Source organism: Micromys minutus (genome assembly GCF_963924665.1).
Source record: "Micromys minutus genome assembly, chromosome: 14".
NCBI lineage: Eukaryota > Metazoa > Chordata > Mammalia > Rodentia > Muridae > Micromys > Micromys minutus.
This window is the reverse complement of record NC_137983.1, coordinates 43,118,211-43,144,732: the sequence shown is the minus strand read 5'-3', so window position 1 is coordinate 43,144,732 and position 26,522 is coordinate 43,118,211. Positions and strand designations below refer to the sequence as shown.

General features: G+C 41.7%; 2 protein-coding genes across 6 annotated transcripts in view; one reads left to right on the top strand and one right to left on the bottom strand.

Moving 5' to 3' along the window:
• Positions 1–1,879: 1,879 nt before the first annotated feature.
• Positions 1,880–26,522, bottom strand: part of DDHD2 (DDHD domain containing 2) — a 29,305-nt gene continuing 4,662 nt past the window's right edge. For 2 of the 4 annotated variants that reach the window (XM_080929006.1, XM_080929004.1), the window contains exons 5-18: positions 26,075–26,195; positions 25,253–25,342; positions 23,231–23,366; positions 20,632–20,840; positions 20,317–20,384; positions 18,485–18,601; positions 17,339–17,434; positions 15,236–15,319; positions 14,965–15,120; positions 14,128–14,230; positions 13,830–14,000; positions 12,347–12,506; positions 11,005–11,112; positions 4,418–4,642 (exon numbers count right to left, since the gene is read on the bottom strand). In XM_080929006.1, coding sequence (XP_080785132.1) covers positions 11,031–11,112; positions 12,347–12,506; positions 13,830–14,000; positions 14,128–14,230; positions 14,965–15,120; positions 15,236–15,319; positions 17,339–17,434; positions 18,485–18,601; positions 20,317–20,384; positions 20,632–20,840; positions 23,231–23,366; positions 25,253–25,342; positions 26,075–26,195 — 1,593 coding nt within the window. In that variant the 3' untranslated portion in view covers positions 4,418–4,642; positions 11,005–11,030. Of the gene's footprint in view, positions 1,980–4,417; positions 4,643–8,754; positions 10,704–11,004; positions 11,113–12,346; positions 12,507–13,829; positions 14,001–14,127; positions 14,231–14,964; positions 15,121–15,235; positions 15,320–17,338; positions 17,435–18,484; positions 18,602–20,316; positions 20,385–20,631; positions 20,841–23,230; positions 23,367–25,252; positions 25,343–26,074; positions 26,196–26,522 lie in introns of those variants that run through there. The other 2 variants (XM_080929007.1, XM_080929005.1) reach the window with 2 other exon arrangements.
• PLPP5 (phospholipid phosphatase 5) lies at positions 2,705–8,366 on the top strand. Of its 2 annotated transcripts, none has more exons than XM_080929010.1 (7): positions 2,705–2,779; positions 4,586–4,694; positions 4,850–4,940; positions 5,256–5,319; positions 5,753–5,877; positions 6,490–6,660; positions 7,741–8,366. In XM_080929010.1, exons 1-7 carry the CDS (start codon positions 2,715–2,717, stop codon positions 7,899–7,901), a joined length of 786 nt encoding a protein of 261 aa, XP_080785136.1. In that variant the 5' UTR covers positions 2,705–2,714; the 3' UTR covers positions 7,902–8,366. The 2 variants fall into 2 exon arrangements, with proteins under 2 accessions (XP_080785136.1, XP_080785137.1); XM_080929011.1 differs by lacking the exon at positions 2,705–2,779 and adding an exon at positions 4,378–4,470.

The window sequence follows — 26,522 nt, the reverse complement described above, 5'->3', positions numbered from 1 at the left end:
TTTGCAAACATGGCTGTGACGCCTAAAGAGTACACCAAGCACACCAAGGTGTCTGCCCACAGAACTCCCTTGCATCTAGCACTTAGGAATATCTCTATTCCAGTATTAACTTGTATGAAATCATGTCAGACGTGGTGACATTACATTAAATAAAAGTCTGGTGTTAGTTACCATGAAACACGAACTTTCTCAGTGAGTTTTAACTGCTTACTGGAGGCACCCAGTAGGATTTATTTTCCTCAAGAACCTGTACTTCACTAACGTGGGGTGGGAGATGCTGTTTGAAACCCTGTAGTTGTGTTAGGTGTGTTTTTCCTTAATTTTTTACAAATCAATTCAGACCTCTTTTCTGGACAAAAGAAAGAGCAATTTTGTGCCTCTTTTTAAAATATATATATATATATATGTGCAATTTATAGACAACAACACTACAGTTCCCCTCTCTAAGCTCCTAAACTGCCATTTACCTGGTTGTAGCAATTCTTGTAAGTTTGCTGGTTAGACAAGCTCCCATGAGGAGGCAGACAGGATGGCGCTCAGCATCCAGTGCAGTTATTACAACTGACGTGAAGCACAGCCCATGCAAACACTAAACTTTGCTCTTGAGCAAATTATGAAGTTTGATGTCCTTTAAAAAATAATGTAAGAGTATCTGGGTTTTATCATATTAAATTTTATTTTATACAGACATAACATTTTTTAAACTCCTTGATAAGGGACTTTCTTTGATATTCCAATGTAACCCTTATGAGAACAATGTCCGATAGGAGATTGTATCTTGTTTCCTTTTTGACCTCATGCTTTTTAGTATCTGATAACTTTTATAGAGTAAGTTCCAGGTGCACCATGTATTTATAAATATCTTCCCCTGACCTGTCTCTGTTCTGCTTCTCTGGGATGGCTTACTTTCTATATCTATAAAAGGGTTTTGCACTTTTCAACTCTTTTCTTGCTAGGTGACTCACGGGTTTGCTCCCAGCAGCTCTCCTGCTCCAAACTTGCCTTTGCCGGGCCAGTGCGAGGGTGTCTTCCTGTGCCATCGTGGCCTGTGTCTTAGGATTGTGGGTTAAGAAAACAGAAGGTGTACATACACCGTCCTTTCATGTCCTATGTCAGTGACATCCCAAAAGGCACTGTGCTTACTCAGAGTCTGAAGCTGGTAGTTGTTAGCTTTTAAATATGATTTTGGTATATAGCATCTGTGGTCGACTTTATTCAACCCGAAACGAAGGACTTAAAGCAGCATGAGATGATAGTGGTTTCCTGACCTTGAGAGCTCTGATTATCACTGGACAGCTTTAGAGTGTGGCTGCAAGGAGCTCGAGATGATAGCACGAGGCCAGATAGGCTGTGCCTTGGAGGCCTCACTGAGCTGCCGGCACAGCTGCGTGTGCCTGGCTGCACGGGACGGGCCAGTGCTCTTCACTGCCAGTGTGCAGCAGCAGCCACTGACTTTCCAGTCTCCACCTCTGCTTTGCAAGCCCTACTCTATTTTAATTCTCAAAAATTACCTTTCCTCAGCTGTAGAATAGACTGTTTTCTGTGTGTTATATAAATAACATTATATATGCATATATGTGTGTATGTATGTGTATATATATGGCACACACACAGACATTGAATTAGGAAGTATTTGAAACTAAAAACCTAAGAAGGGCCCTGCAGCCTGCTGCTTTCTGCCCGTGTCTCCCACTGCAGTGTTTGCAGAAGTGTGTGTGAGTGATGTGGCTCTGAGATATCTGCCTGCCTGCTCATATGAAATACTCGGATGGACTGGTAGGCAGCTTTTATGCAGCAGTTTCTTTTTTGAGTACTTTCTTACAGGATATGTTAGGGTCAAAGCCAGACTACAGTTTGAAATCCTAATGTTAGCTGTTCAGAGCATTGTACCTGGCTCTCTGGGAGCTGCTGCTGATCTTGTCAAGACAACACTCCTCTTGCATTCATGCCCCAAGATGCTGCCAGCCATGTGCCATGTCCTAATGGAAGAAGAAAACAAATTGCCTTTGTCTCTGAGCTTGAACAACTTGCAGTTTTTCTGTTTCTCATGAGATGACAAAGGCATTGCTTTATCTCTAGACTTGAACTGCTTTTCACACCCCCTTTAAGGGCAGCGTGGGAGGTGATGGGATGGCAAAGTCCTTGAGGAAGGACCACCCACATTTGGTCTCTGCTATTTGTAACAAAAAGGGGCAGCCCATTTTCAAATGGACTAAAGGAATAAATGTAGACAGCTTTGCAGTGGATTAACAAATAATGATGGACTAAACATCAGCACTTTTTACCTTGGGTAGGTACTGGGAATCTTGGGAGAAAGAGGGAAAGGCACATTGTAGTTCCTGTAACACTGAGAGCCCAGCCCCTCCAGCGTTACCCAGTCCACCCCACCCCCACCCCATTGAATTCAGGTTCTTCAAGTACTGGGGACTTCAGATTGTCGTTGTACATTTTATATTTTTAAAATCATGAAATGGGAAGCATCACTTTGTACACTGTCAGAAATGCCGTTCTCCCGATGGGAGCACAGGCACGAGGGTCTTGCTGGCACTTAGAGGAACGGGCTCTTGTATGAGCTATCAGCAGTTTTAGAGATTATTTACCTATGGTTTTGTTTTGCTTTTTTTCCCTTTGCCTCATCCCCAGGTACCTCTTCTTTTTGTTTAACACATGCCTTTGTGTGGGGAGGAGAGGCACATTTATGTCATACTCCTAAAATGCTGTGTATAACCTGTTTCAAAAAACCATTTCCGCTGGGCATGCCTGCACTCCAGAAGCAGAGGTAGGCTTATGTCTGTGAGTTCAAGGCCTACATAATGACTTCTCTGTCAGCCAGGGCTATGTAGAAAGATTCTGTCTCAAAAAGGGGAGAAAAAAAGAAAAAATTGTTGGGCTTTTGTCAATCTGCTGCAAAAGTGACAAATGTGAGCACTTGTATCTGTGGGGGGCGGGGGGAGAAAAGTATATCTTGTCCTTCAGTAGCTCTGAAAGTCATTAACATGTATGTTAAAGGGAAAATAGAAGTTGCCAAAGTCAGTATTCGGTCCTTGGTTTTCTTGTGACTTCACTGCGTCTGCTAAGAGATGAGAAGCCTTCCTTACCTGCTGACTGATCCTTGCTGTGTGCAAATGGCTTTCAAGTACCTGCCCGTTTGCCTCAGAGGGTATTCTTGTCAGTTAAAAGGAATGAGGAAAATTACACTTCTGTTGTCAATTAACATCTCATTTATTTTACCCTGTGGTAACTATATTGCCGCTAATAACCAAGATGCTAACTGACTACAGCTGGCTAACAGACGTTTTTATATACAAAGATTTGTGTATTTTCAACTGTTGTGGCAGATCCATTTGTGTCCATTTGAATATTACACAATAAACACATTGCAGATTCCATCTTCACTTTGTGTCCTTTGAATAAAGTTCTTGATAGATTGTTTACATCTGTATTTACCTGTAATGAACTCTGTAGACCTTTAAAATATCAAAGTGTCAACATTCACTGGTCAGTCTCATTAGTTTCTGTGACTTGGAGCTCCTAACTCTAAGGGACTAGTGTTAATTTTCCCCAGGGGTATTCTACTAGGGCATTACTGTTTAATGACTTCAAAACATATTTTAAGGATTCTGTTTATTGACCAATGTCTTATTGCAAAGTATGAGCCTACCAGTCTTGGTTAACCTGTATATAGATAGCTCTTGACTAGCTGTAGTGTATGTGAGCTTGCCTGTAACATTTAAGCTAATTACTGATGTGTGCTGGTGGGACAGTTTTTGTATTGTATTTACTGGGATTTTGCCCTTTTAATCTTACAGATACTTTAGAATACAAATGTTCTCTGCTTCTGTAGGAATGTGGGAAAGCTTTTAATGGCACTCCATTGATTTCAGGTCTTGCTTGAGGTTGACTTAATAAATTGTCCTGTATAGTCTACTTAATACGGGCTTCTTCTTTACCTGTAATTTCATGGTACAGATTACTGGGAAATGATACACAAAATACATCCACTTACCCCCAGCCCAGTCTTTTCCTTTTGAAATGCTGCTAAGAAATCGTTTTAGAGTGAATTTCCTGGTTTGCTTTTGTAGAGGAAGAGAATGGCGTTCCTTTTCGTGTCCCACAAGCTGATCTGGGGTTGGTGAAGGACACTTTTACCCCATTGCTTCGAGACCCTAAGGTGACCTGCTGGTTGGACAATAGTCAGGTCATGCTGATCAACCAGAGGACAGTGCCTTTGTTATTTGTTAGGTGGTACTCAGAACACAGCACGTGAGCTGAGTTTCCTGCTTCCCCGGAGGCCCCGCTGGAACAATCCCCTCGGGGTGCGCTAGGTGGCGCTGGGTCCCAGGCGGACGGAACCACGGCGCGCCGGAGCCACGTCAGCGTCGGATCCGCGGGCCGAGCGTGTGGCGGGATGGGGACCGCAGCCCTGGGAGTCGAGCTGGGCGTGCGGGTCCTGCTCTTTGTGGCCTTCCTGTAAGGATCTGTCGCCGCTCCCCGGCGTCCCAGGGCACTCGCACTTTATAAGCTGCTCGGGGCGGCAGGTTCTTCCGCCGAAGTAGCCTGTCAATCTTCCCCGCTTCCTCCTCAGGGTGACCGAGCTGCTCCCTCCCTTCCAGCGGCGGATCCAGCCCGAGGAGCTGTGGCTCTACCGGAACCCGTACATGGAGGCGGATTACTTCCCCACCGGCCCCATGTTTGTGCGTGAGCTGCCCTCCCGCCGTCCTCCCACCCCGGCACGGACTCCTCCCCGCCTTGTGCTGGTTGCTCAGAGTTCTTGTTCAAGTTCTATCGGGCTGAGCCCGATCTTAGTGCGCGGCAACTGTGGTTTTACCTGCCCTTTGTTCTCGTTCAGGTTATTGCCTTTCTCACTCCTCTGTCCCTGATCTTCCTCACCAAGTTTCTGAGGAAAGCCGATGCCACCGACAGCAAGCAAGCCTGCCTTGGTAAGTCGCCCTTCCAGTTATTCTTGTCTTAGGAGTTGGCAAGTGGCTGTGGGTTTCAGCCACCCTGTACCCCTAAAGTATGTCAAAAAACCATTTCCTTCTCTTACTCCACCTGTTACCCCATGAGGCCAAAAAGCAGTAGCGCTGTTAGGAACGTGCTTAACACAGGAACCACACAGGTGCCCCTGGGCCATTTAGTTTTTCTGGAACAAGGACCACAGTTGCTATTAAGCTTGCTTCTGGTTGGGCTCTACCTCGCAGCAATGAAGGTGGTGGCACTAAGCAGAGGGCACTAACGGCTTCTTTGCTTTCCAGCTGCCAGCCTTGCCCTAGCTCTGAATGGTGTCTTTACCAACATAATAAAACTGATAGTGGGCAGGTAAGTGAGAGACTCGCCACTCAAACAAAACTCCCTCAGCCTCCAGCATGTTCTCAAGCATTCTTTGCCTGGATTCTCAGACTAGTCTTTCCTTTCTCACCAGAACGCATCCTCCCTGCTCTCTCTGCCTGTCCTAAATGTACCACCTGGTCTGTGCCCTGTCCTGACAGCATTTCCCACAGTCTTTAGTTACCTAAAGCTGCAGTATGAATAGCTGCTCTTTTGCTAAGATACTATCATGTGCTAAAGACTTTCTTAAACATTGGCCATGTGACTAAAGCCTTTTTTCTTGGTAGTAACACTATTCTAACCCCATTACATTTGTTTTGCCTATGACATTAGTGGTTAACACATTATTGAAATCTACTATTACTGAAAAATACTTTCTGAGAGAGTAAATTATGTGTGCTCAAATTATGCTCATTTCTTCCAGGCCACGCCCAGATTTCTTCTACCGATGCTTCCCAGATGGGCTGGCCCATTCTGACTTGACTTGCACAGGAGACAAGGATGTGGTGAATGAGGGCCGAAAGAGCTTCCCCAGTGGACATTCTTCCTGTATGAGTTTCATGTGAACTACTTCAACACTTACACGTGATGTGTTCTGCTTTTATGTGGATGCATGCTGTAGAGGCTAGAATGCAGTGATAGATCCCGGAGTTAGAGAGAGACCAGTGTGCGTTGCCATGTGAGTGCTGGGAACTGAACCAAGGTCCTCTCAAAAGCTAACCGCTGCTGAGTCAACTCTCCGCTCCTCCAGCTCCAACTAGGGCTTTAAATATGCTTACATTGAACCTACAAAGCTTTGGAGGAATGAGCCATCACTCTAGTCATAAAATTAAAATTTATTCAAGAGCTACTACTTATGAGGGGCTGCTGAGCCTTTACATTACCTTTGTAGCTCCCAAGAACACAGCAAGGTATATTCTACAATTTTTATGATTTCTGCTTATAGATGAGGAGTCTACAGCTCTGCCCACGGTAATAACGTCTATTCCAGAAACTACTGTTACTTAAAATACTAACTCTGGAACAAGACATAAAGCCCTTCATTTCCCCTTTCCCTGTAATCAGGAGAGGCAAAGCCTGCTCTTGCTCCCTGCCCTGTCTGGACACGAGTGATGGGGCTCCCACAGAAGGACACACAACTCACAAGTCTTCCCTTTCTAGTTGCATTTGCTGGTCTGGCCTTTGCTTCCTTCTACCTGGCAGGGAAGTTGCACTGTTTCACACCACAAGGGCGAGGGAAGTCCTGGAGGCTTTGTGCCTTTCTGTCACCTTTACTCTTTGCAGCTGTGATTGCACTGTCCCGCACGTGTGACTACAAGCACCACTGGCAAGGTAAGCAGGGTTCTTAAACATTTGTTTTAAATTTATGCCACAGGAGTTTCTGCTTTGCTTGTTTTAACCCTAGAAACTGGCAGAGACGTGGCTTACTAAGCATCCGCTGAATGAATGAGCAAGCAAGTAAGCTGCGACAGCCTGTGTTGTACTGTGTGTGTGCATTTACAGCCACAGAGGACAAATGTGAGGCTGTGCAGTGGCTCGGGGTTAAAGGCACTTGATGTGCAGGTCTGGCAACCTGTGTTTGATCCCTGGAACACTTGTACAGGTAGAAAGTTCCAGAGTTGTCCTCTCTCCTCCACATGGATCTCTGCCCAACACAAATTTTTAAAATTAATCTGTATACAGTATATGTGCACGTGTGTGTAGGTGCATGTAACCCATCATGTGGAAAGCTAGGCAAGTGCAGTAATCCTTTCTGTCCTCCCCAGCATAAGTCAGGGCCGCTCAGCTTTTTAATGTGGGTACTAGGGATTTGAACCTATGTCTTCTTGTTGATGCAAGTTAAGTGTTCTTACCTGCTCAGCCAGCTCCTTGGCTCTTAACTGTTAACCCAACCCCACCCCACCAGACTGGCTTCACTGTTAGCCCTGGAACTTGCTATGTAGACCAAGCTGGCCTCAAACCTACAGAATTACAGCTGCCTCTGTGTGCTGGATGCTGGGATAAAAAATATGCACATCACCCTACCTAAGCTCCCTTTATTTTTAAGACAGGACCCCACCTCCAGCCCAAGCCTAGATAGAAGTAGGCTTCTGTCTCAGCCTCCCAAATGTTGGGATCATGACTGTGTGCAGAATTCTTGAAATAGTGAAAACAAGTCAATGACTAGAGTCACAAAAACCGTTTGTTATTCTTTGTTAAAAAATTCTAACTCAGTCCATGCTGATTTAGCTGGGTGTGTTGATCTGATGTTTAGAGAACAATCTGACTAATAATCCTGTAACTGTATGATAAAATCAAGTCATTCAAAGAAACTAATAGGATGGGCTTAGGGCTGTTTTTTTAGCCATACAAGCAGAACACTGGGAGGGCCCAGTGCAGCCTGGTCTAAAGGAGGTGCTGTTTTCTCTCCAGATGTGCTGGTTGGGTCCATGATCGGGATGACATGTGCCTACATCTGCTACAGGCAGTACTACCCGCCTCTGACTGACGGAGACTGCCATAAGCCATTTCAGGACAAGCACCAACTTCCGTCTTCACGGAAGCCCAGTGAGTCTCACCGTTTGGATATTTAGCTGAATCTACCTCAATGGAGAACAAGCAAATCAACGCTCCTAACTGGACACCATGCACAAGCCAAGGACTTCTGGCTTTTACCTCTTCCAAGGTCAAAGTGAGGACACAGCCACACTGTGCACCTTTGCCCCACTTCCAAGGCTAGACCCTGAGGTCCCATGGCTTGGCCTGGTACGGGGATCTTCCAAGTACTTCTCACACCAGGTTAATGAGCCTGGCTCACGGGATTGGGGTCAGGTGAATGTCACTCCTGAAGAAACCTTCTCACAAAGGAAGCTTTTTATGACCCGATATTATCCTAGAAGGCTTAATTACCAAACATAATCTCTGTCCTTTATAAATAAGGGCAGTTCCAGCTAAACTTTGATTCTGTTTACTTTTTGTGGTAACATTCCATTAAGCCTTAAATAATAAAACATCCAATTTTGGCCCTTTTTACTTTTACTACATTAGTAAAGATAAATGTATCTTTTTCTGTCTTTTGTTCACAAAGAAATATCTGGAACAACTAAAGGCTATCACCAGAACCTGAGACTGAGGACCACCTGTTTGCTACCTTTTCTCTATTATACTTTAAATTAAATTCCATCCTATATATTTCTTCCTATAACATACCTTTTCCCCTCCTTGAGCTCAAGAGATCCCCCACCTCTGCCTTCAGAGTGCTAGGACTAAGGGTGTGCACCAGCACTGCCCAGCCATGACAGTCCCAATACAGTGAAAGGCAATTCTTTCTCAGTGAGTCTGACGTGAACTAGAAGAGTGTGCTTGAGGTTCTGTGCTTTCTGAACCATTCAGGTCTAGGCGATCAGCACTGGACTCTCATCTGGCATGTGCAATTAACTGCTGGTGTCTACTGTAGAAGCTGACACTTGAAAGGCAGGCCCTGTGTTTTCTGTATTTGCCACACTTTAAATTCTGAGCTACGAAAATGAAAACATTAGTCAAGGGAAAATACTTTACAAATTAGTTATTTGCCCAAAACTTTGTTTTAAATTTAGCAACATGTAAGAAAAGAGAAAAAGCCTACTATGTTGATTTTTCTTGGTAGATAAGGCCACGTGAATGTAGATGTAAATGATCAGTAGTTTTATTTCAGCATTTACTAAAGTCTTAAATACAGTTACATATAAAACAGACATTTGGAAAGTGCAGACTATCAGAAAAGTGACCAGTGCTTTTCCTCTTCCCTTGCAAACAGTCTGTCACTAATTGCACAGCCAGAATTTTGTACAAAATGCTGTTACACTAGAGTAAAAACAGCCTTTGGTCAAGAGATTGTACATGATAACAAATGCTGCACTGCAGATCTGTACCCAGGTCCCTCACACCCACTCACTCGCATGACACCCACAAGTGGACGGTGAGGTGCCAGCTCTTTCAGTCACTGCAGCGGACTGCGGGAAGACGCACTCTGCAGTGGCTCGCCTAGCTCTCCAGGGCCGAACTGCCCATCTTTGGTCACAAGAACACACTCAGTTGTGCTTTGGTTTACTCTTAAGTAGTAATAATGACTGCTAACAAGAGTAAACATCTCAAGACAGCAATTGACAAAACGTACTCTTTAGTATTTAATGAATACTACTTCATTCTCAGATACTCTTACTCAAGACATACTGTAGAAAAAATAAAGTCTTCCATATACCTAGAATTCCTCAGTAGCTTGCTTATCCAGTATTACTCATGAACAGAAAGGAAGGCCAGGCCTGACTGTCCTATGCTTGCCTGTCTGTAAGGGGCACTGCCACCTGAGGAGTTAGAGGGCCAGTTATATGCAGTGCCTCTGCACACCATGATAGATTTACAAAAAAAAAAGAAAAAAATCAAAACACAGCTCACCTCCGCTAAAGAGACCCTATAGAGACCTGTAGAAACCAGAGGAGCTAATTTAGGCATACAGTCAACTCAAGATAAAAGTGCTTTGAATTCTCCAAATTCAGCTGCTCCTAGACCCTGTGGAAAGGATTTTCTTTCAGAATGTGGTCTTTCCCAACTACACTCAACTACACTGGCTGCCAACTGTTACATAAACATTTTGATGATACCTCAGGAAGCAATGGCATTTATGTCATGATACTTCCTTTACTCAAGTGGAAGGAGCAAGTGACTTAAGTCACTGCTACTATAAGATGGAACTTTCAACATAAACAGCTGACAAAGGCCATGCAATTTCAGGCTGACATTCATAGTAAGTATTACAAGTAACTTCCTCAGCTTCACCCCCGGTTTGGAATACGGTATGAAAGGCAGACAAACAGCCCATACAACCTTCAGGGTTATAGAAGCTGAAGCAGTTGTAAGAACAAACGACAGCAGTGGTTCATACAGCACCCATGTGACAGTGTGCAGCAAACTCTTATTTGAAAGCTTCTGACCTTCATGTAATACACAAAGGAAGGAGATGCTGGCTCCAAAACTAGCAGCTATTCCATGTTCATTTATGCTTATCCCTCCAGTGCAGACACAGTGACTGGACCCCTAAGTGTGCTCCCAAACTGGTCCATTTTCTAAGGATAAGGCGTGGACCTCTCTAAGCCCCTAAACAGACTATATTCATTGCCATATACTAAACAAGGAAGTGCTGCTGTTAAAGCATTAAAATATGTAAATTTCCTAGCTACAAAAACTGGTGAGTGTTCACACAAAGCAGTCTTCCCTCTGCTTTCCACTAATTTCCAAAGAGGATGATCGTGTAAAGACCCTGTGGAGTAAGGCAGGCAACATGCAGGACACAAGGTAGCTGAGAAGAAGCTGCAGCAACAAGCTTGTGGTTTTTCAGGAGAGGCTCTCTCAGTGTCTGTCTATGGAGAGAGTGGGAGAAGGTCAGGGTGGTCAACCAGGAGAAGCAGCCACCACGGAGACGCAGTCTAACACAGACTTCCCAGGTTCCTATCTGAAGGCTGGGCATGGTAACTTGGGATCAAGCAAAAGATATGCATAATCCTTTTCTGAGTAGGCTACTGGACACTTCCTATGAATTAACCAGTGCCCTCCAAGTGAGTATTACCTAGATAGTGGGGATGTAGACAGATCTGTATAAAGAGCTTGAGCCTCCAATGTTCCTTATCACATTCACATGTAAACACTTCATTAAAAACTTACATTAAGCAGCCACAGACAGGTCATTGTTACTGTAAAGGCTGATCAAGGAAGATACCCTGGGTTTGGTAGATCTCTTTGAGGACCAGCAATACTGTATCTTCAGATTCCCTGTATAGAGAAAAATTTACATTGAGAAAAGATAGAGCAATCTGGTTCCATAAGCTTTTCATGAAATCTATACAAATACCTGAGCTTTTATTTATTTTTAACTGTTGTAAAAACGTGTGGATTAGAGGTGCATTGTTAAGGTTTGGGAGGTGATCTGGCAAAGTTTTATGTCTGAAAACAGAGTGGGGGGGCTACACCTTTCCGCATAAAGGTGGTAAATGACGAGGAGTCCACAGAGCCGTGCTTGCCTGCTTGAGGCAGGTCTCACTCTAGCCCACACTGCCTGGAACTTATTCTCTTGCTTAGGCTGGCCTTGAACTCACAGAAACCCTCCAACCTCAGCCTCTTGACTCCAGGACTACAAGCTTAAACCACCACTCTACAGAGGCATTCTTGAAAAAACAGTGAGGAGCCACCCAGTTGATCACCTTTATTTTTAGAGTTTTACTTGCTTTTTTGGAAAAGGCAATTAAGATTGTATGACCCAGAATTCCAAATATACCAAATGGGGGTAGGAGACATGGCTCTGTGGCTAGACAGCATCTGAGTCTGGAACATGACACATGTACAGTCAGGCTGCTTAACCTGCTGTGCATAGTAAGAGCAGAGTGAGGAGCTGAGACTGGAGGATTGCTGGGACTTCCTGGCTACTAGCCTAACTCTAGATGCACTGAGAGATTCTGTCTCAAAGGACTAGAGAATGACAGAGCAAAACAGTGTCCTCTGGTCACCTCATATGCATATAGGTACACACACACAAACACCATACATGGAAAACAAATTATGTGATATGCATATTTTACATTTATAACCACTTCCTGGGTTGCAGGAAATTATATTGTTAAATTATGCAAAATTTAGTAACCACCACTACTGATCTACACTCCATCAGGCAATTAATTATATTTAATAATAACAATAATAATACATGTGACGGATATTGTAAATGCTTTGAAATGGTTGCTTTCTTTTATTCCTCACCCCCCACCCCTATATCCTAGGGGAGCAGGGTTTCGATGGGTAGTTCAGGCTGCCTCCAGACTCAGCATCACAAATACTAGAGTTACAAGCATGAAAAAATCACACTGGTTTCAAAAGATACACGTTAAAGGTCAGAGCCAGCTGGGGTGAAGCTGGGTGTCAGCACTTGAGACCCTGATCAACCCTAGAGAAGCTGAAAGGGAAGATTAGAAAGGAAACAGAACACACAAAAAATACAACCCAAAACACTCACCAGTAGCACAGATGGCTTTGTAAAGCAAATAAATATTCATTAAAGCTCTCAATGGGCTTCTCCTGTAACACGTAGTCAATGCGCTGGCCTCCATTCAGCATTCCCACACTGATGGGAGCCTCTTCTTTAACCTCCACAGGAGGCTCTTCTATGTTGGCATCTGGATACAGAAGAGCCACTGTTAGAACCTAAGTGAAAGGACTGGAGAAATGAACCTGCTGAGGTGGCTAACTGCTTACCCTCCAGCCCAGACAGCCACACAGAAAGCTGGGCGTGGCAGCATGGGCCTCTGATCCAAACACTGGGGAGGAAGAGGCAGGAGGGCTGCTAGCCAGTGGGTGAGCTCAAGGTTCAGTGAGAGGCCCTAATAAACTAACTTAGTCTAAATGAACTAAGGTGGAGAAAAATGGAAGATACTCTGGCCTGCATATGCATGTATACAAACACACATACACATCTGTACACAAGTATATGTGTACACGCACGTGTTTATCTAAAAGATCTGCACTTCTTCAGATTCCATGTTTATGAGGTACTCTGCTCAGAGCTCTATCTTCTTCCTCTCTATTTTTTAAAAGTTCCTTGAGTCACACTAATTTTGTTCAATTTCTTCTTTTGATCAATACATCTCATCACCTGTACATCTGTGAGTTATTGATAAACTAAATGCAAACCAAGATAGGCTCTGTAGAAAACTGAGTATTCTAGGTATCCTGGGTAGTCCTCAGCAATGGAAATAAAACTGGTTAAAAAAAAAAAAAACACATATTCACCTTATAAAAAGTAAGAAATGGCTCAGCAAGTAATTACTGTTTTTGCAAAAAACCCAGGTTTAATTCCCAGCACCTACATCAAGGAAGGCATAACCCCTATAATCCAACACCAGGGGATCCAGTGACTCTGGCCTCTGAGGACCACAGTGTAGTTCCTAGCACCCCTGTTGGGCAGCTCACAGATGCATCCTTCAGCATCAGGGGATACAGTACCTCTTCTGGCCTCCACTACTCACACAAACACACAATTTATTATTTTAAGTAGAGACTTCAGAGAGTAGGATTTTTTTTTTTTTTGCTTTTAGGGATAGGGTCTCTCTATGCAGCCTTGACTAGCCTGAAACTAAATATGTAGACCAGGCTGGTGTCAGATTAACAAAGATCACCTGCCTCTACTCCGAAGCAGTGGGATGGATTAAAGGTTTGTGTCACCATGCCTGACACAAAGTAGGTTTTTAAACTCAATCCCAAAAGCAAAGTGGGAAATGGTTCAGGGTAATTAATAGCTTCTCTTGACATTTTTCTCCTCACAGGTAAGGTTTCACTCTAATGTTCAACTGTTAAAATGACAGGAAAGGTTAGCATAGCTCAAGGACAACTACGACTCACAGAATGACCCCACATAACTAAGGAAAAGGCAAGCAGGCCCTGGGAAAGAACTCCACAGCATGGCATCCCTCCTCAGGTAGGTCCTATGTCCTATTACTCACCGCTGGACTTTTCTGAATTTGATTCGGGTTCTGCCTCAGTTTCTTCTGCCGTTTCTGAAGTCTGTAAGGCGGGGTATGGCGCTCTGGTGAAAGACTTCCAGGCCATCCTCAGTGAACCCAGCAGGTTGTTCTTCAGGTCCATACTCATTCTGGTCAAGCCCTCTCTCAGTTCTGAAATGTAAGTGAATAAAGAACGTTATATCATATCAAGTTTAAATAAAGCAGAGAAGAAAATATGGTCCATTTGGTTTATACTCATCAGAACACTCAAAATCATCAAGTTCTATAACAAACTCACCTAAGTGCATCCGCTTCCTGCCTTTATGATGTGGGATCAGCATCGGCTCGAACTCTACTCCTGGGACCACCATTGGTTCAATCCTATATGCCACAGGATCAAACTGCATAGTAAAATAACAGCTATTTATCCCCAATAAAGACAGTGTGAAGATTATGGTATCTTAGGTAAAAATAATTATGTATATTTTGTAAAAAAAGTACAGTTTTGGACTAGGAGATGGCTTAGTCAATATAGCACTTGACCTGCAAGAGGACCAAAGTCTAATCCCTAGGCCCAATATTACAAAAAAAAAAAAAAAAGAAAGAAAGAAAGAAACAAAACACCTGTAAATCCCAGCAATGGGAAGGCAAGGCTGAGACAGGCAGACCCCTGAGGCTCACTGGCTAGACAGTTTAGCCTACTTGACAAGATGCAGGCAGATCAGTGGGAGATCCTGTCTCAAAAACAAAACAGACAAGACAAAAAAAAAAAAAGAAACCCAAAAAACAGAAAACACCTGATACTGATAAATGGCTGTCCTTGGGCTCATACTCGTGAATACACAGTTCTCCTAACTAACTCCTTCCTCACTCCAGCTGTCCAGGAACCAGTTCTGGAGATGAGGCTGGCCTGGAACCCAGAGATCCATATTCCCTACCTCCCAAGTGCAGGGATTAAAGGCATGCATCAGCACTGGGTCCTATTTTTTTTCTTCCTAATCAATACTACTGTCTAATTTTTGAAGAATAATATAGAAAAAGAAAATAAATGTAACACAAAATTATATGCTGTTTGCTAAGAAATCCCAGTATTTATGTAAAAACATAATACAAAATACACCTATCCAATGCTTACAGGATGGTAAATATTGAAGAAACCTTTGCATGTAGGAAACTTATAATTAGGATCAATTCTTCTTAGTCCTCGGACAGTGAGAAACATTCCAATAGGAGATCCAAAGGCGAAGAATATTTCTGGTTTGTAGTTGAGCTGTGGGTATTTTACAGACACCTGAAAGAAGACAAAAAAAAAAAAAAAGACAGTTCTCATTAATGATGAGTCTTATCTGTTCCTACCAATGACTACTAGTAGTAAAAAACAGCAAAATGAAAAAGAGTATTTTTACCTGCCCAATGCCAACATCCAGATAGTCACCACTTTCCTTGGGGATGTTTACCTCAGAAGCTGACATGGCTGGTCTATTAATACCCTAAAAAGAATAAAAGCAAAAATTGTTTCATGGAAATAATATTCACTAGAAATAGCTGCTAGGGTAAAAGGAAAAGCTTTAAGCTGGCAACCAATAATTCGATATAGCAAGATAAATGTACTGAACAATTGTAGAAGTGGAGCTGGAGAGACGCCCAGTGGGTAAGGCTGCTCGTCTAGAGGACGTGGGATTTGATCCCAGCACTCACGTGGCAGCTCAAACTAGCTGTAAACTGCAGACCCAAAAAATCTAATGTTCTCTTCTGACCTCCACGGGTACCAGGCATGCACACTGAATACACAGACATGAACTCAGTCAAATATATAGAAACAAAAGAATACATCTTAAAAAAAAAAAGTAAATCCTGAGCATAGTGGAACACAGCTTTAATCCCAGCACTTGGGAGGAGTTAGAGGCAGACCTATCTTGATGAGTTTAAAGCCAGACTGATCTACATGTGAGTTCTAGGCCAGCTACAACTACACAAGTAAGACCATGTATATCAAAAAATATATAAATAAAAATAGATTATGGGAGCATACCCATTTTGGAAGCAGCTAAAATTTCAGGCAACCATATGATAGACAAGAGTAAAGCATTGTTGCTAAATTCTAATAAGTGTGTGCACTTGTAATGAAGGCAAATCTGACGTATCTCTGGGTGTTACATGGAGTACAAATACTGGATCAAGACTTGGGACTAACCAGAGGTGGTGGCATGCACTTTTAAGGCCAGCACTCTAGAGGCAGAGGCTGGCAGATCTCTGTAACCTTCATGCTAGCCAGGGCTACACAGTAAGGCCTATCTCAAAATGAATGAATGAATGCATGAATGCATGAATGCCTACATGACTGTGTCTTAAAAAAAAAAAAAAGGAGTTTTCCACTAAAAAGTTGAAAAGTAGTTAATCACTAAGGCCTGAAACTACATGTAGTGCCTATGATGCCAGCACTCAGAGGCTAAGGACAAGGATCATCCCCTGTCCTTATATCTACATATCCAACCCCCACACATACACCCACACACAGAGGGCATGTGGATCTTAGGATGCAGCATTTTGCTAAATGGTCATAAAAGGCTATATGTGCATGGTTTTACTTATATGAAAATGCACTATTACTAAAAACAGAAGCAAACAGAGACTGGCAGTGGCTGGCAAAGGCTGCAGTGGTGTGCAATGGAGGGTGACTACAATTGGTATGGGGTTTCCTCTGGAGGTGATGGAGAGAGGCTAGAATTAGTAGGAATGACTTTAAAAATATGAAAGCCTAAAAACAACTGAATTTGTATTTTGAAAGGTTAATCAGATGACGTGATATGAATCATACTAACAACACTGTTATAAAGATAAATCTTAACGGTAGGAGCTCTAGGAAGAGACATGAAACCAATAGCACGTCTAAAGATGCAGATAAAGAAAATGTGTTTAACTTCTAAAGCAACAGTCACGTATAATGATGAAAACTAAGCCAGGTATAATGGTGCACATATCTTTGATCCCAGCACATGGGAAACAAAGGCTAGAGGATCTCTGTGTGTTCAAGACCAGCCTGGCCTACCTAGTGAGTTCCAGGACAGTCAGAGCTGCATAGTGAGACCCTGTCTCAGGAAATAAAAATGCCAAGAGTCTGATGCTAGCTTGAGTAACACAGGGAGGCCTCACCTCATCAATTCACAAAACAGACACAAACCAGACCTGGGCTTGGTGCTGCAGGTCCACAGACCCAGTTACTTGGGAGGCTTGAGTCTCCCTGGCCTATAGAATGAATTCAAAACTAGCCAGGGCAACTTCATGAGACCGTTTCAAAATAAAAAGTAAAAAAAAAAAAAAAAAATCAATAGGGATATTGTCCAGTTTTTGAGTGTTTGCCTAGTGTGGCGAGGTCCTAGATTTCATCCCTAGTATAGAACTCAAACAAAAGCATCACTTGGTTAGCAGGGTATATATCTCATAAAGCCTAGGGATACTATTAGTGTCAAAGAACTGTCTTACCCCACTAAGCCATTTTAGACACATACCATTGAATTCTTTCCTGCACTGAAATGGTTCAGTATCTTCTTTCTGGGTCCTAAAGGAATCCCCATTTCCTGAAGATCTCTGTCTGTACATAAAGCCTAGGCATAAAGAACACAACAGGTTTGTTTTGGTTTGTTTTTTAATTAATTTTTTAAGATTTATTTATTTATTATATATATGTACACTGTCATTGTCTTTAGACACACCAGAAGAGGTCACCAGATCCCATTATAGATGGTTGTGAGCCACCATGTGGTTGCTGGGATTCGAACTCAGGACCTCTGGAAGCAGTCAGTGCTCTTAACCACTGGGCCATTTCTCCATGCCTGTTTTTTAATTTCTAGGCAAAATAAAATCAATTAAATGTTCTAGACTCTGAAAGGAGTCACTCTTGTTCTTGTTTCTATACTGATCTGACATCCTTAAGGTATAATACACAAGTGACTTAGATAAAGAAAGTCTTGTTTTGATTATAAAATAATCCAAGAAGTATAAGCAAAAACTACAATGTCAATATGAGAGTCATAGGATACCGTGTGGAAGAGAACAACTAGGAAAGCTGGTATCTAGTGATGGTCACTTAGACTCCTCCTGATGGACATTGGCCAACACAGAAGGATGACATAACACGTTAGTATCAAAATCTCAGCATAAGTACCACTCACTTTAGTGGTGAAGGATGTCCTTCCCTTTGCATTCTTAAAGTACAGTGTCATCAGTTCTTAACATAACTGTGTGATTAACACAGTAACCAGCTCTGCCTTACTAGCACCGCTGCATATGCCTGACCACAGGGGGCACGTATTAAATACCTGCAAAGTGAACCAATGTATCAAATCAGACAAAGCACAGCCAGCGTGAGAGAAAATACACCAGTCCTGTTCACACCAGAGCCTCTCCTGACACAGCTGCTTTATTTTAGGTCAGCTTGCTTTAAATCACACTCTGACGTGTGCATCAATACGGCCCCTGGGAACCTTGAGCTCCTACACAGCAAAGACCCCTTTATTTGATGGAAAGCAGGTAAGCAATGCTGAAGGCCATCATTGGTGGTGAGACATTTGTAAACAGAAAGCTTCGTAAGGCATGTTCTTGATAAACACACGGGGACTGAGACGTGCCTGGGTAACATATAAGCCTATTCTTACCAGAGCTTCTTTGTCAACTTTCTCTTTCTCAAAGACAGAGACAAACTCAGAGAGTTGAAGCTTCTTCAGCTCTTCTTCTAATGTGGAGACATCTTGATCCGCAGCACTCAGTGAACCCTAAACATTGTGTCACACATCATTATTCAGAAAATCTGTTGATTTTTATTAATACTATTTTATAATTGAGGTATGCCACGTAAGATATTTACTATAAGGAACCTTAACTAACTTTTGCTTAGTTTTTGAGGTAAGGTCTAATGTAGCCCAGGCTTGCCTCAAACTTACTATGTAAGTACTGATACCCTTTAATTTTGGGTCCTTCTGCCTCAACCTCCCAAGTGCTGGGATTACAGGTATATACCACTACACCCAGTTTTAAATAAATTTTAACTTACACACAAAAAAAACTGTTGACCTCCCACTTTTTGCAACCTCAGATATTTTTGTAAATTTGGTTTTTTGTTTTTCTTTTGGAAACAGTTTCATACATTATCTAGACCTAGCTATCTAGAACTAGCTATACAAATAGACAAAGTTGGCCTCAAACAGAGATCCACCTGCTTTTGCCTCCAGGACCTTGGATTAAAGGCATGTGCCACTACATCTAGCAAAAAATATTTTTAATTAATATCAAAATATTCTGCATTATCATTAAAAAGCCCTTACTGAGTGCTTTTGAAGAAAACATAATTTGAGATAAAATAGTCAGGACTGAAGAGATGGCTGAGTGGTTAGGAGTGCTGGATGCTCTTCCAGAGGACCTGGGTTCACTTCCTAGCTACCACATGACAGTTCACTACTGTCTGTAACTCCAGTGCCAGTAATCCAATGTCCTTTCTGGCTTCTGAGGACACCAGTACAAGGACGGAGCACAGACATACATTAAGGCAAAACACTGATACACATAAAATTTTTAATCAGGGATGAGGAGACTGGAGGGGTAGCTCAGCAGGTAACAACTTGCTCTCGTGTAGAGGGTCTGGATGGTAACTAGCACACAGATGGTTACTTACACCTATCTGTAACTTCAGTTCCATGGGATCTGATGCCCTCCTTTGACTTTCACAGGCATCAGGTACATGTACAATGAATATATACACATGCAGGCAAAACAGCTATACCGGGGCCAGAGAGACGGCCCAGTGGTTAGAGAACTTGTTCATCCAGGACTGGAGTTCAGTTCCCAGCACCCACATGTTGGGTCACAACCATCAGTTCCAGGGGCTCTTGTACCTTCTGATACACATACAAACACTCGGGCAAAACTCATATATAGATTATAAAACAAAACAAAACAAAACAGTCATATATATAAAAAATAAATCTAAAAAACAAAAGGGTATAAAATAGTCTAAGACAGAACCCAAATCCTGGAAGATCTCAGAACCCAAAGGTAAACAGGATAGCTACAAAAATAAATTAGAAAACGGTGTCTATCAAATACTGAATCAATCCTATTAGTGGTAAAATGTCCATGGACTTTATGAAGAAAGGTCTCATCATCCTGTCTCCCCTTGGCCTCCACACATACCATCTACGATACACCCAAGTCTACACTCTACAAATCCACACACCCTGCAATGAGCAGGAGAGCAGTCCACTCACGCACCGGCAGTGCACATTTACACCTATACTAATTTTGCAACACGTCATGCATTTGTAGACCCAGAACACTACCTTCTATCAGGTAAAAGACATAATTACCAGGCTCTTAAAATAAATGTACATTTAACACCATGGTATAAGACTAAACAGCTAAACATAAAAGGCTGGAAATGCAAAAATCTTTAGTACAGAATACTACAATAGAACCTAATAAATTTCCAAATTACCTTTTCACTGTTCATATCCCCAAAAGAATCTTTCTGATTTGTTAGGATATCAAACAATATAAGCGAACCTATAAGTAAAATAGAAGATGGGACAATTTCTAAGACACTGGCTGTCCTTTATACAAAAAGTTATAAGTCAATTACAAACATAAGAAAATCAACACAGAGAATCTTTCCAATTTTCCACCACCCTTCCAACCCCTTCCAACTCATCACAGATTACTTGTAGTTCTCTGATTCTGTGAAATACACTTATTAAAGACAGTGTATTTCAAAATGTGGTAGTCCTCTCTGGCTAGAGAGTTCATTTGTTACCTAAACTATGACCAGCAATGGATACACCCCCTTTGAAATCAGGATTCCTCTGCAGAAAAAGTGTATATATTCGGTTCATTTCAGAAGCTACTGTGTCCACAATTGTCTGACAGTAGGTGGGGCTATTGTAGAAGAAGACATCCAGAATTGTATCATTAGTGAAGTGTCGAAGGCGATTGATGCTGGGTAGGGTTATTCGCTGCAGATCTCTGAGGGAGAAAAAAAAAGGTATTTTGAGCAGGAAATAAATGTAGTTGCTACTTTTAAGTTATTTCTTAGCTAATTCTTAAAGCTTAAAATTAAATATGCAATAATAGAAGAGATACTTATTAAGGTGGACAAAAGACAGAAGTTTGAAAGACATGTTTTGTGAAGCAAAGTGATCAAATAAAGACAACTTAGTTTCTTCAATACAGAAATTGTAAAATCAAAACAAAACAAAAATATTAGAAAGTTAAGATAGGGGCCTGGAGAGATGGCTCAGCAGTTAAGAGCACTTACTACTCTTCTAGAGATCCTGAGTTCAATTCCTAGCAACCATACTGGTGGCTCACAACCATCTGTAATGAGATCTGATGGCCTTTTCTGGTGTGTCTGAAGACAAGTACAGTGTACTCACATATATAAAATAAATAAATAAATCTTTAAAAAAGACAGTTAAGACAGAGGCATGCCATGTCATGCAGGTCTTCTATTTCTCTATGACTTCTAGGTCAGCCTAGTCTACAGAGTGAGTTCCAGAACAACCAGGGCTACATTCAGAAAAACTGACAAAAACAAAACAAACAAACAAAAAGAAATTTAAAAAAAAAAGGAAAAGGAGACATACCATGTAACTTCAGAGCACAAACTTTGTTTGAATCTCAGTTTAGAAAAAAATTGACAGGCTATCATTTTGTAACCCAGGCTAGCCTTGACCTTGTAATTCTCTTGGCTCAGTCTCTCCACTACGGAATTACAGGTGCAGAGCTTAGATTTCAGTTTTAAATATATGCGTACATCTGTGTTGGACATTGAAAATTAGAAATTTTCCCCATGAGAACTGCCATATGCCTGAAGTTCCCAGACTGTCATCAACTGGTGTCCAAAGAGCACAGAGGCTCGAACACTGAGTGGGGGCTGCCGGGGTGTGGAGAAGGTGGAGTAGGTCCTTCCTCCTTCTAATGCCACCGAAAAGGTTATACTTTAGCTAGCTCCCTTCCTCGTCCCCGACATCCAGTTTTTCTCAGGCAGGATGGAGAAGAGCACTGGGGAAGAACACACACTATAACACTCTTCCTCCAGGGAGCAGAATCTGCGAAGGGTGGCTGAACCAGGCTTCCCTGCTGCCTGAGATTTAGAGATCTGAATGTTAATTTAAACCATTACTTTCTTCTTTTTCCAATTTTTTTTTTTTTTTTTGAGACAATGTCTGTATAGTCACAGCCATCCTGGAACTTGCTGTGCAGACCAGACTGGCCCCAAACTCACAGATTGTCTGTCTCTGTTTTCCGAGCGCTCAGGTTAAAGACGTGCAACAGCATGGCCAGAAGAGCATGGTGAAGACCCCAGAATTGGAATTACAGGTCGTGAACTACAGCTCCCACATTGGGTCACTGGTTGAGGCAGTCTACTCAGAACAGTAATAACAGTAAGATGGAAGCATTTTAGTTTAAAACTAATGTTATTTGCATGTACTTGTTTTAGTAAATTGTAACTAGCTTCTAAAACCCCAATCAACAACCAGTCAACATTGGTTTTTAAAGTTAAACATTAAGAACATTATAAGGTCTGGCATGTTGGCACACACACCTTTAATCCTAACACTCAGGAGAAAGAAACAGACAAATCTCTGTGAGTTCCATGCCAGCCTATACATCTATATCTGTCTCAAGTTTAAGCCAGCCAGGCTACATAGTGAGACCCTGTCTCAAAAAAAAAAAAAAATTAAATATTTGTTTCACCCACAGATTAGCGCTGACTTCAACCTCGGTGACAGGTGCTGTGGTTAGAGGTTGATAACTGGATAATGCTGAAAACAAGTGATTTGGGGTGTTTAACCAGACATGGGACATCTATCTAAATTAACACCTCCAAAACTCAACAAAAGGCTTGTTAAATGTGTGACAGATGAGGACACAGCAGAGGCTTGCCTAGCATCTGTGCCCAACAACACATAACAGGGAGGCTTTGAGGCCCTTTGAGGACATGGCCGTCTTATGGAAGACAATGAGAAGGTTGGTGTGGACTCTGCTGGAGGAGAGGACATGGGAGAAAAGGAGGAAGAGACTACTAAGTTGAGTATCAGAAAGGTACTACTTTTATGAAAAGTTTAATTCTTTTTGTTTTGGGTTTCTTTGTGTCCTAAGACAGTCAGGAACAAAGAGGCCAGGTGGAAAGGCCTGCAGTCACAGACGGCCTTGAGTAGTTACAGACCTTCATTTTAAATATGAATGCTTTGTCACTGACCCCAACTGTAAATTTCTGACAGGTTTTAAATAAAATGTCCATCTTTAATTTTTATTTTAATATGTAATCAGCTATTAAAAGTGTACTTAAGCATGGTGACAATCCAAACTCTCCAATCCTAGTTAACATGAAGGATAAAGGGATGACTCACATATCCACGCCAGTAGAATGCAAAGGGCTGTGCCAGTTGACAGGGAGGAACTCTACCCTTCCAATCTGCTCATTTTCTTGGGCTTTCTTAAAATGTGTCTGTAGCAGGTTCAAGGAAACACTTCGAAAATCATTGACTAGAAAAGAAAATTAATGGATGCATTAGCAAAGCAATTAGTACAGACTCTAGATTCAACAAAACATGAGCAGCACCTGCTCTGCACCCTTAGAATACACACTGACTGGAGACAAAGTAATTAGCTTAGGAAAAACTAAGACATTTAATTAGGAGAAGTTTATTTAATATAAAGCTTGGGTTTATCATAGAAAACACCGCATAGTAGAATGATTTTACTTTTTAAAATCACACGACTCCATGTTAAGAGTCTTGTAGTCATGTTCTTACCCATGGTTGTCATTGCTTTTCTGTTTGATTTTTCCATGTGAGTTTGATAGAAACAGATCAGCTAGCTAGTTGTTCTATCAGAATGGTCTGAAGACCATGGACCCATGTAGTAGAGAAAGAACTGACTTCAAGTTGTCCTCTGACCTTAAATGTGTGCTTTGCCAAATATGTGCCCAAACACAGACACAAAAATGTAATTCTTTAACAGTTAAAAATTATTTTTAAGAGCTGGAGAGATGGCTCAGCACTTAAGAGCACTGACTGCTCTTCCAGAGGTCCTGAGTTCAATTCCCAGCAACCACATGGTGGCTCACAACCATCTGTAATGGGATCTGCTGCCCTCTTCTGGTGTGTCTGAAGACAGCTGCAGTGTACTCATAAATAAAACAAGTAAATAATAATAATAAAAAAGAATGACTACAGCTCTAAAAAAAAAAAAAAGACACTAACCTTAAAAAAATTTTTTAAAGAAACAGTTCAAGAAAGACAAAGGCAGCAGGGAGTGGCAGATCACACCTTCAGTGCCAGTACTCAGGAGGCAGAAGCAGGCAGAACTCTGAACTGAGGCCAGCTGATCATCCTCATAATGTATGCCCGGCCAGCCTGTGTTGCATAGTGAGAGCCTGTCTAAAAAGACAGACAGGCAGACAGACACACACACACATTCCTGGAATGGAAATAGGCTAGTAAACTGGGAAGACAACCACTCAAAAGTCAAAACTTCCTGGTTTTTAAAAGCATCAATTAGCCAATAATTTATATTTACTTTTTAAAAATTTATTTTTAGACAGGTGTAGTGATGCCATGCCTTCAATCCTAACACTTGGGAGGCAGAGGCCATCAGATCTCTGTGAGTTCAAGGCCAGTTTAGTCTACAGAGAGTTCCAGGACAGCCAGAGGAAGAACCAAACCCTTTCTCAACAAAACAAAAAAAAAAGGTTATTTTTATATTACTCATATGCATGCATTGCCTGCAGAGGTCAGAAGAGGGCATCAGATCCTCTGGAACTGGCCTTCCAAGAGTTTGGAGCCACTCTGCAGGTGCTGAAATCAAGCCTTGATCTTCTGGAAGAGCAGCCATTGACTGTTTAACTGCTGAGCATTCTCCCAGTCCCTAATACTTTATATTTCTGAAAAGTACACAGTTCAACATTCTTATCGCATTAACCTTAACCTAACCTATTCAAAACCATTACCAAGTAGAAGGGAATTTTCAATCTTTGAATTCTATCAAACTTTGAAGATTCTACCTTTCAAAATTAAGTGACATTGAAGCTGAGGGCGAGCATGAACTACAACACTGATAAGTCACTATTAATAAAAGTCCGTCCTCATGGTTCTCTCTAAATTGGGTTATAAAAAGGCTGGTTAAGTCACAGGAGAGTTTCACCAGGATTACCAGCTTATACACTCACAGCAAATAATACTAGTTAAGAGTATTAACTCTCTGGAAATTACTAACCCTCAGGTCTAAGGGACCTTCACTCCCTTTTCACCAGCCTTAGCTCTACAAATCTTCTTATGTACTTAAGACAACAGGCCAAAGACAATGTTTGATCCTACTCACAGGAGATAATTCTCCTCAAATGAGCTATCTTACGAGCTTTGCAGACCTACCACATTGAACAATGCTTCGAAAACGGAGATCACAAGCTGGTCCAATCCCATGGACTACAAACACTAAGTGATCTATTTGTAAAGGTTCTCCTAGAAATAGAATTAAAAAGAAAAATTAGAAACAGATCATAACAAATTAAAATAAAAATAGATAAAAGGTATAAAACAGCCATATATTTAACTACTTAATAAAACATCAATTTTACTTTCTAATTTTTAAAATTTTTGGTGACATTCACATGCACTCCCTGAGTGCACACACTCATTACCCATGTAGTTCAACTGGTAGAATGCTTCCCTACTATACACAAAGCCCTATGTTTTTTGCTTATTTTGAGACAAAGTCTCACTATGCTGCAAAGGCTGGCCTGGAGCCCACTATGTAGACCAGGCTGGTCTGAAACTCACAGAGATCCACTGTCCTCTGCTGAACCTGTGATTAATGATACACACTATCATGTCCAGGGAAGCCTTAGGTCCAGGATACCATGTCTCAGTATCACATAGAATAGTCCAAGTAGGGCGCACCTCTACTCTCAGCACAAGGGGGATGGTTACAGGAGTATCAAAACATTGGGTTATCCTTAACTATAAAATGAGTTTAAGACCAGTCCTAACCTACATAAGACCCTTTGTCAAAAACCAAGAACAAAAACAAAAGCAAAACTTAGATGAAGTGATATTAGTCTTAATTTAGAATGATCCTGCATAATTAAAGAACCTTTTTAATCCTCCAAAGTAATAAAAATCCAAAGAAAAAAGCCACAATTTAAAGAATAAACCAACATCAGAACATAAGGAAAAATAAAGGATTAACATTACCGCAGTGAATATCAACAGGGATGCTCTCAACACCTCTTTTTACTGATCTTGGCCGACCTTGTTCAGTGGATGTTGAACCCCATTCATCAGACCCTGCAATTGGCTGGTAATGTACCATGAGCTTAAACAGAAAAGATCAGAGCAATATAGTCTACATTAACTTGTGATTTAATACATTTTGAATGACAGACACACATTTTTTCATATATTCAAACCTCAACTGGAGCTTTGACATCCAAGTCCTATAGCCTACAGTAAGAAGCCTGAGAATCTATTAAATTAACAGATCAGATGTGCCAGGTGTGGTGGTTTTAATCCCTGCACATAGGAGGCAGAGGTAAGAACTTCTGTGAGTTTGAGTCAGCTTGGTCTGTACAGCTAGTATGATCTACATAGTGATTCAAAGCCAGCCAAGGCCAAAGTGAAACACTCTTAAAAAATAAATCCT

Excerpts from the sequence above, each read along its gene's own strand:
- PLPP5 (XM_080929010.1), top strand. The coding sequence starts at position 2,715 with ATGCTGTGTATAACCTGTTTCAAAAAACCATTTCCGCTGGGCATGCCT. Across the intron at positions 5,878-6,489 it reads CCCCAGTGGACATTCTTCCT|TTGCATTTGCTGGTCTGGCC; the intron begins GTATGAGTTTCA and ends TTCCCTTTCTAG. Across the intron at positions 6,661-7,740 it reads CTACAAGCACCACTGGCAAG|ATGTGCTGGTTGGGTCCATG; the intron begins GTAAGCAGGGTT and ends TTTTCTCTCCAG.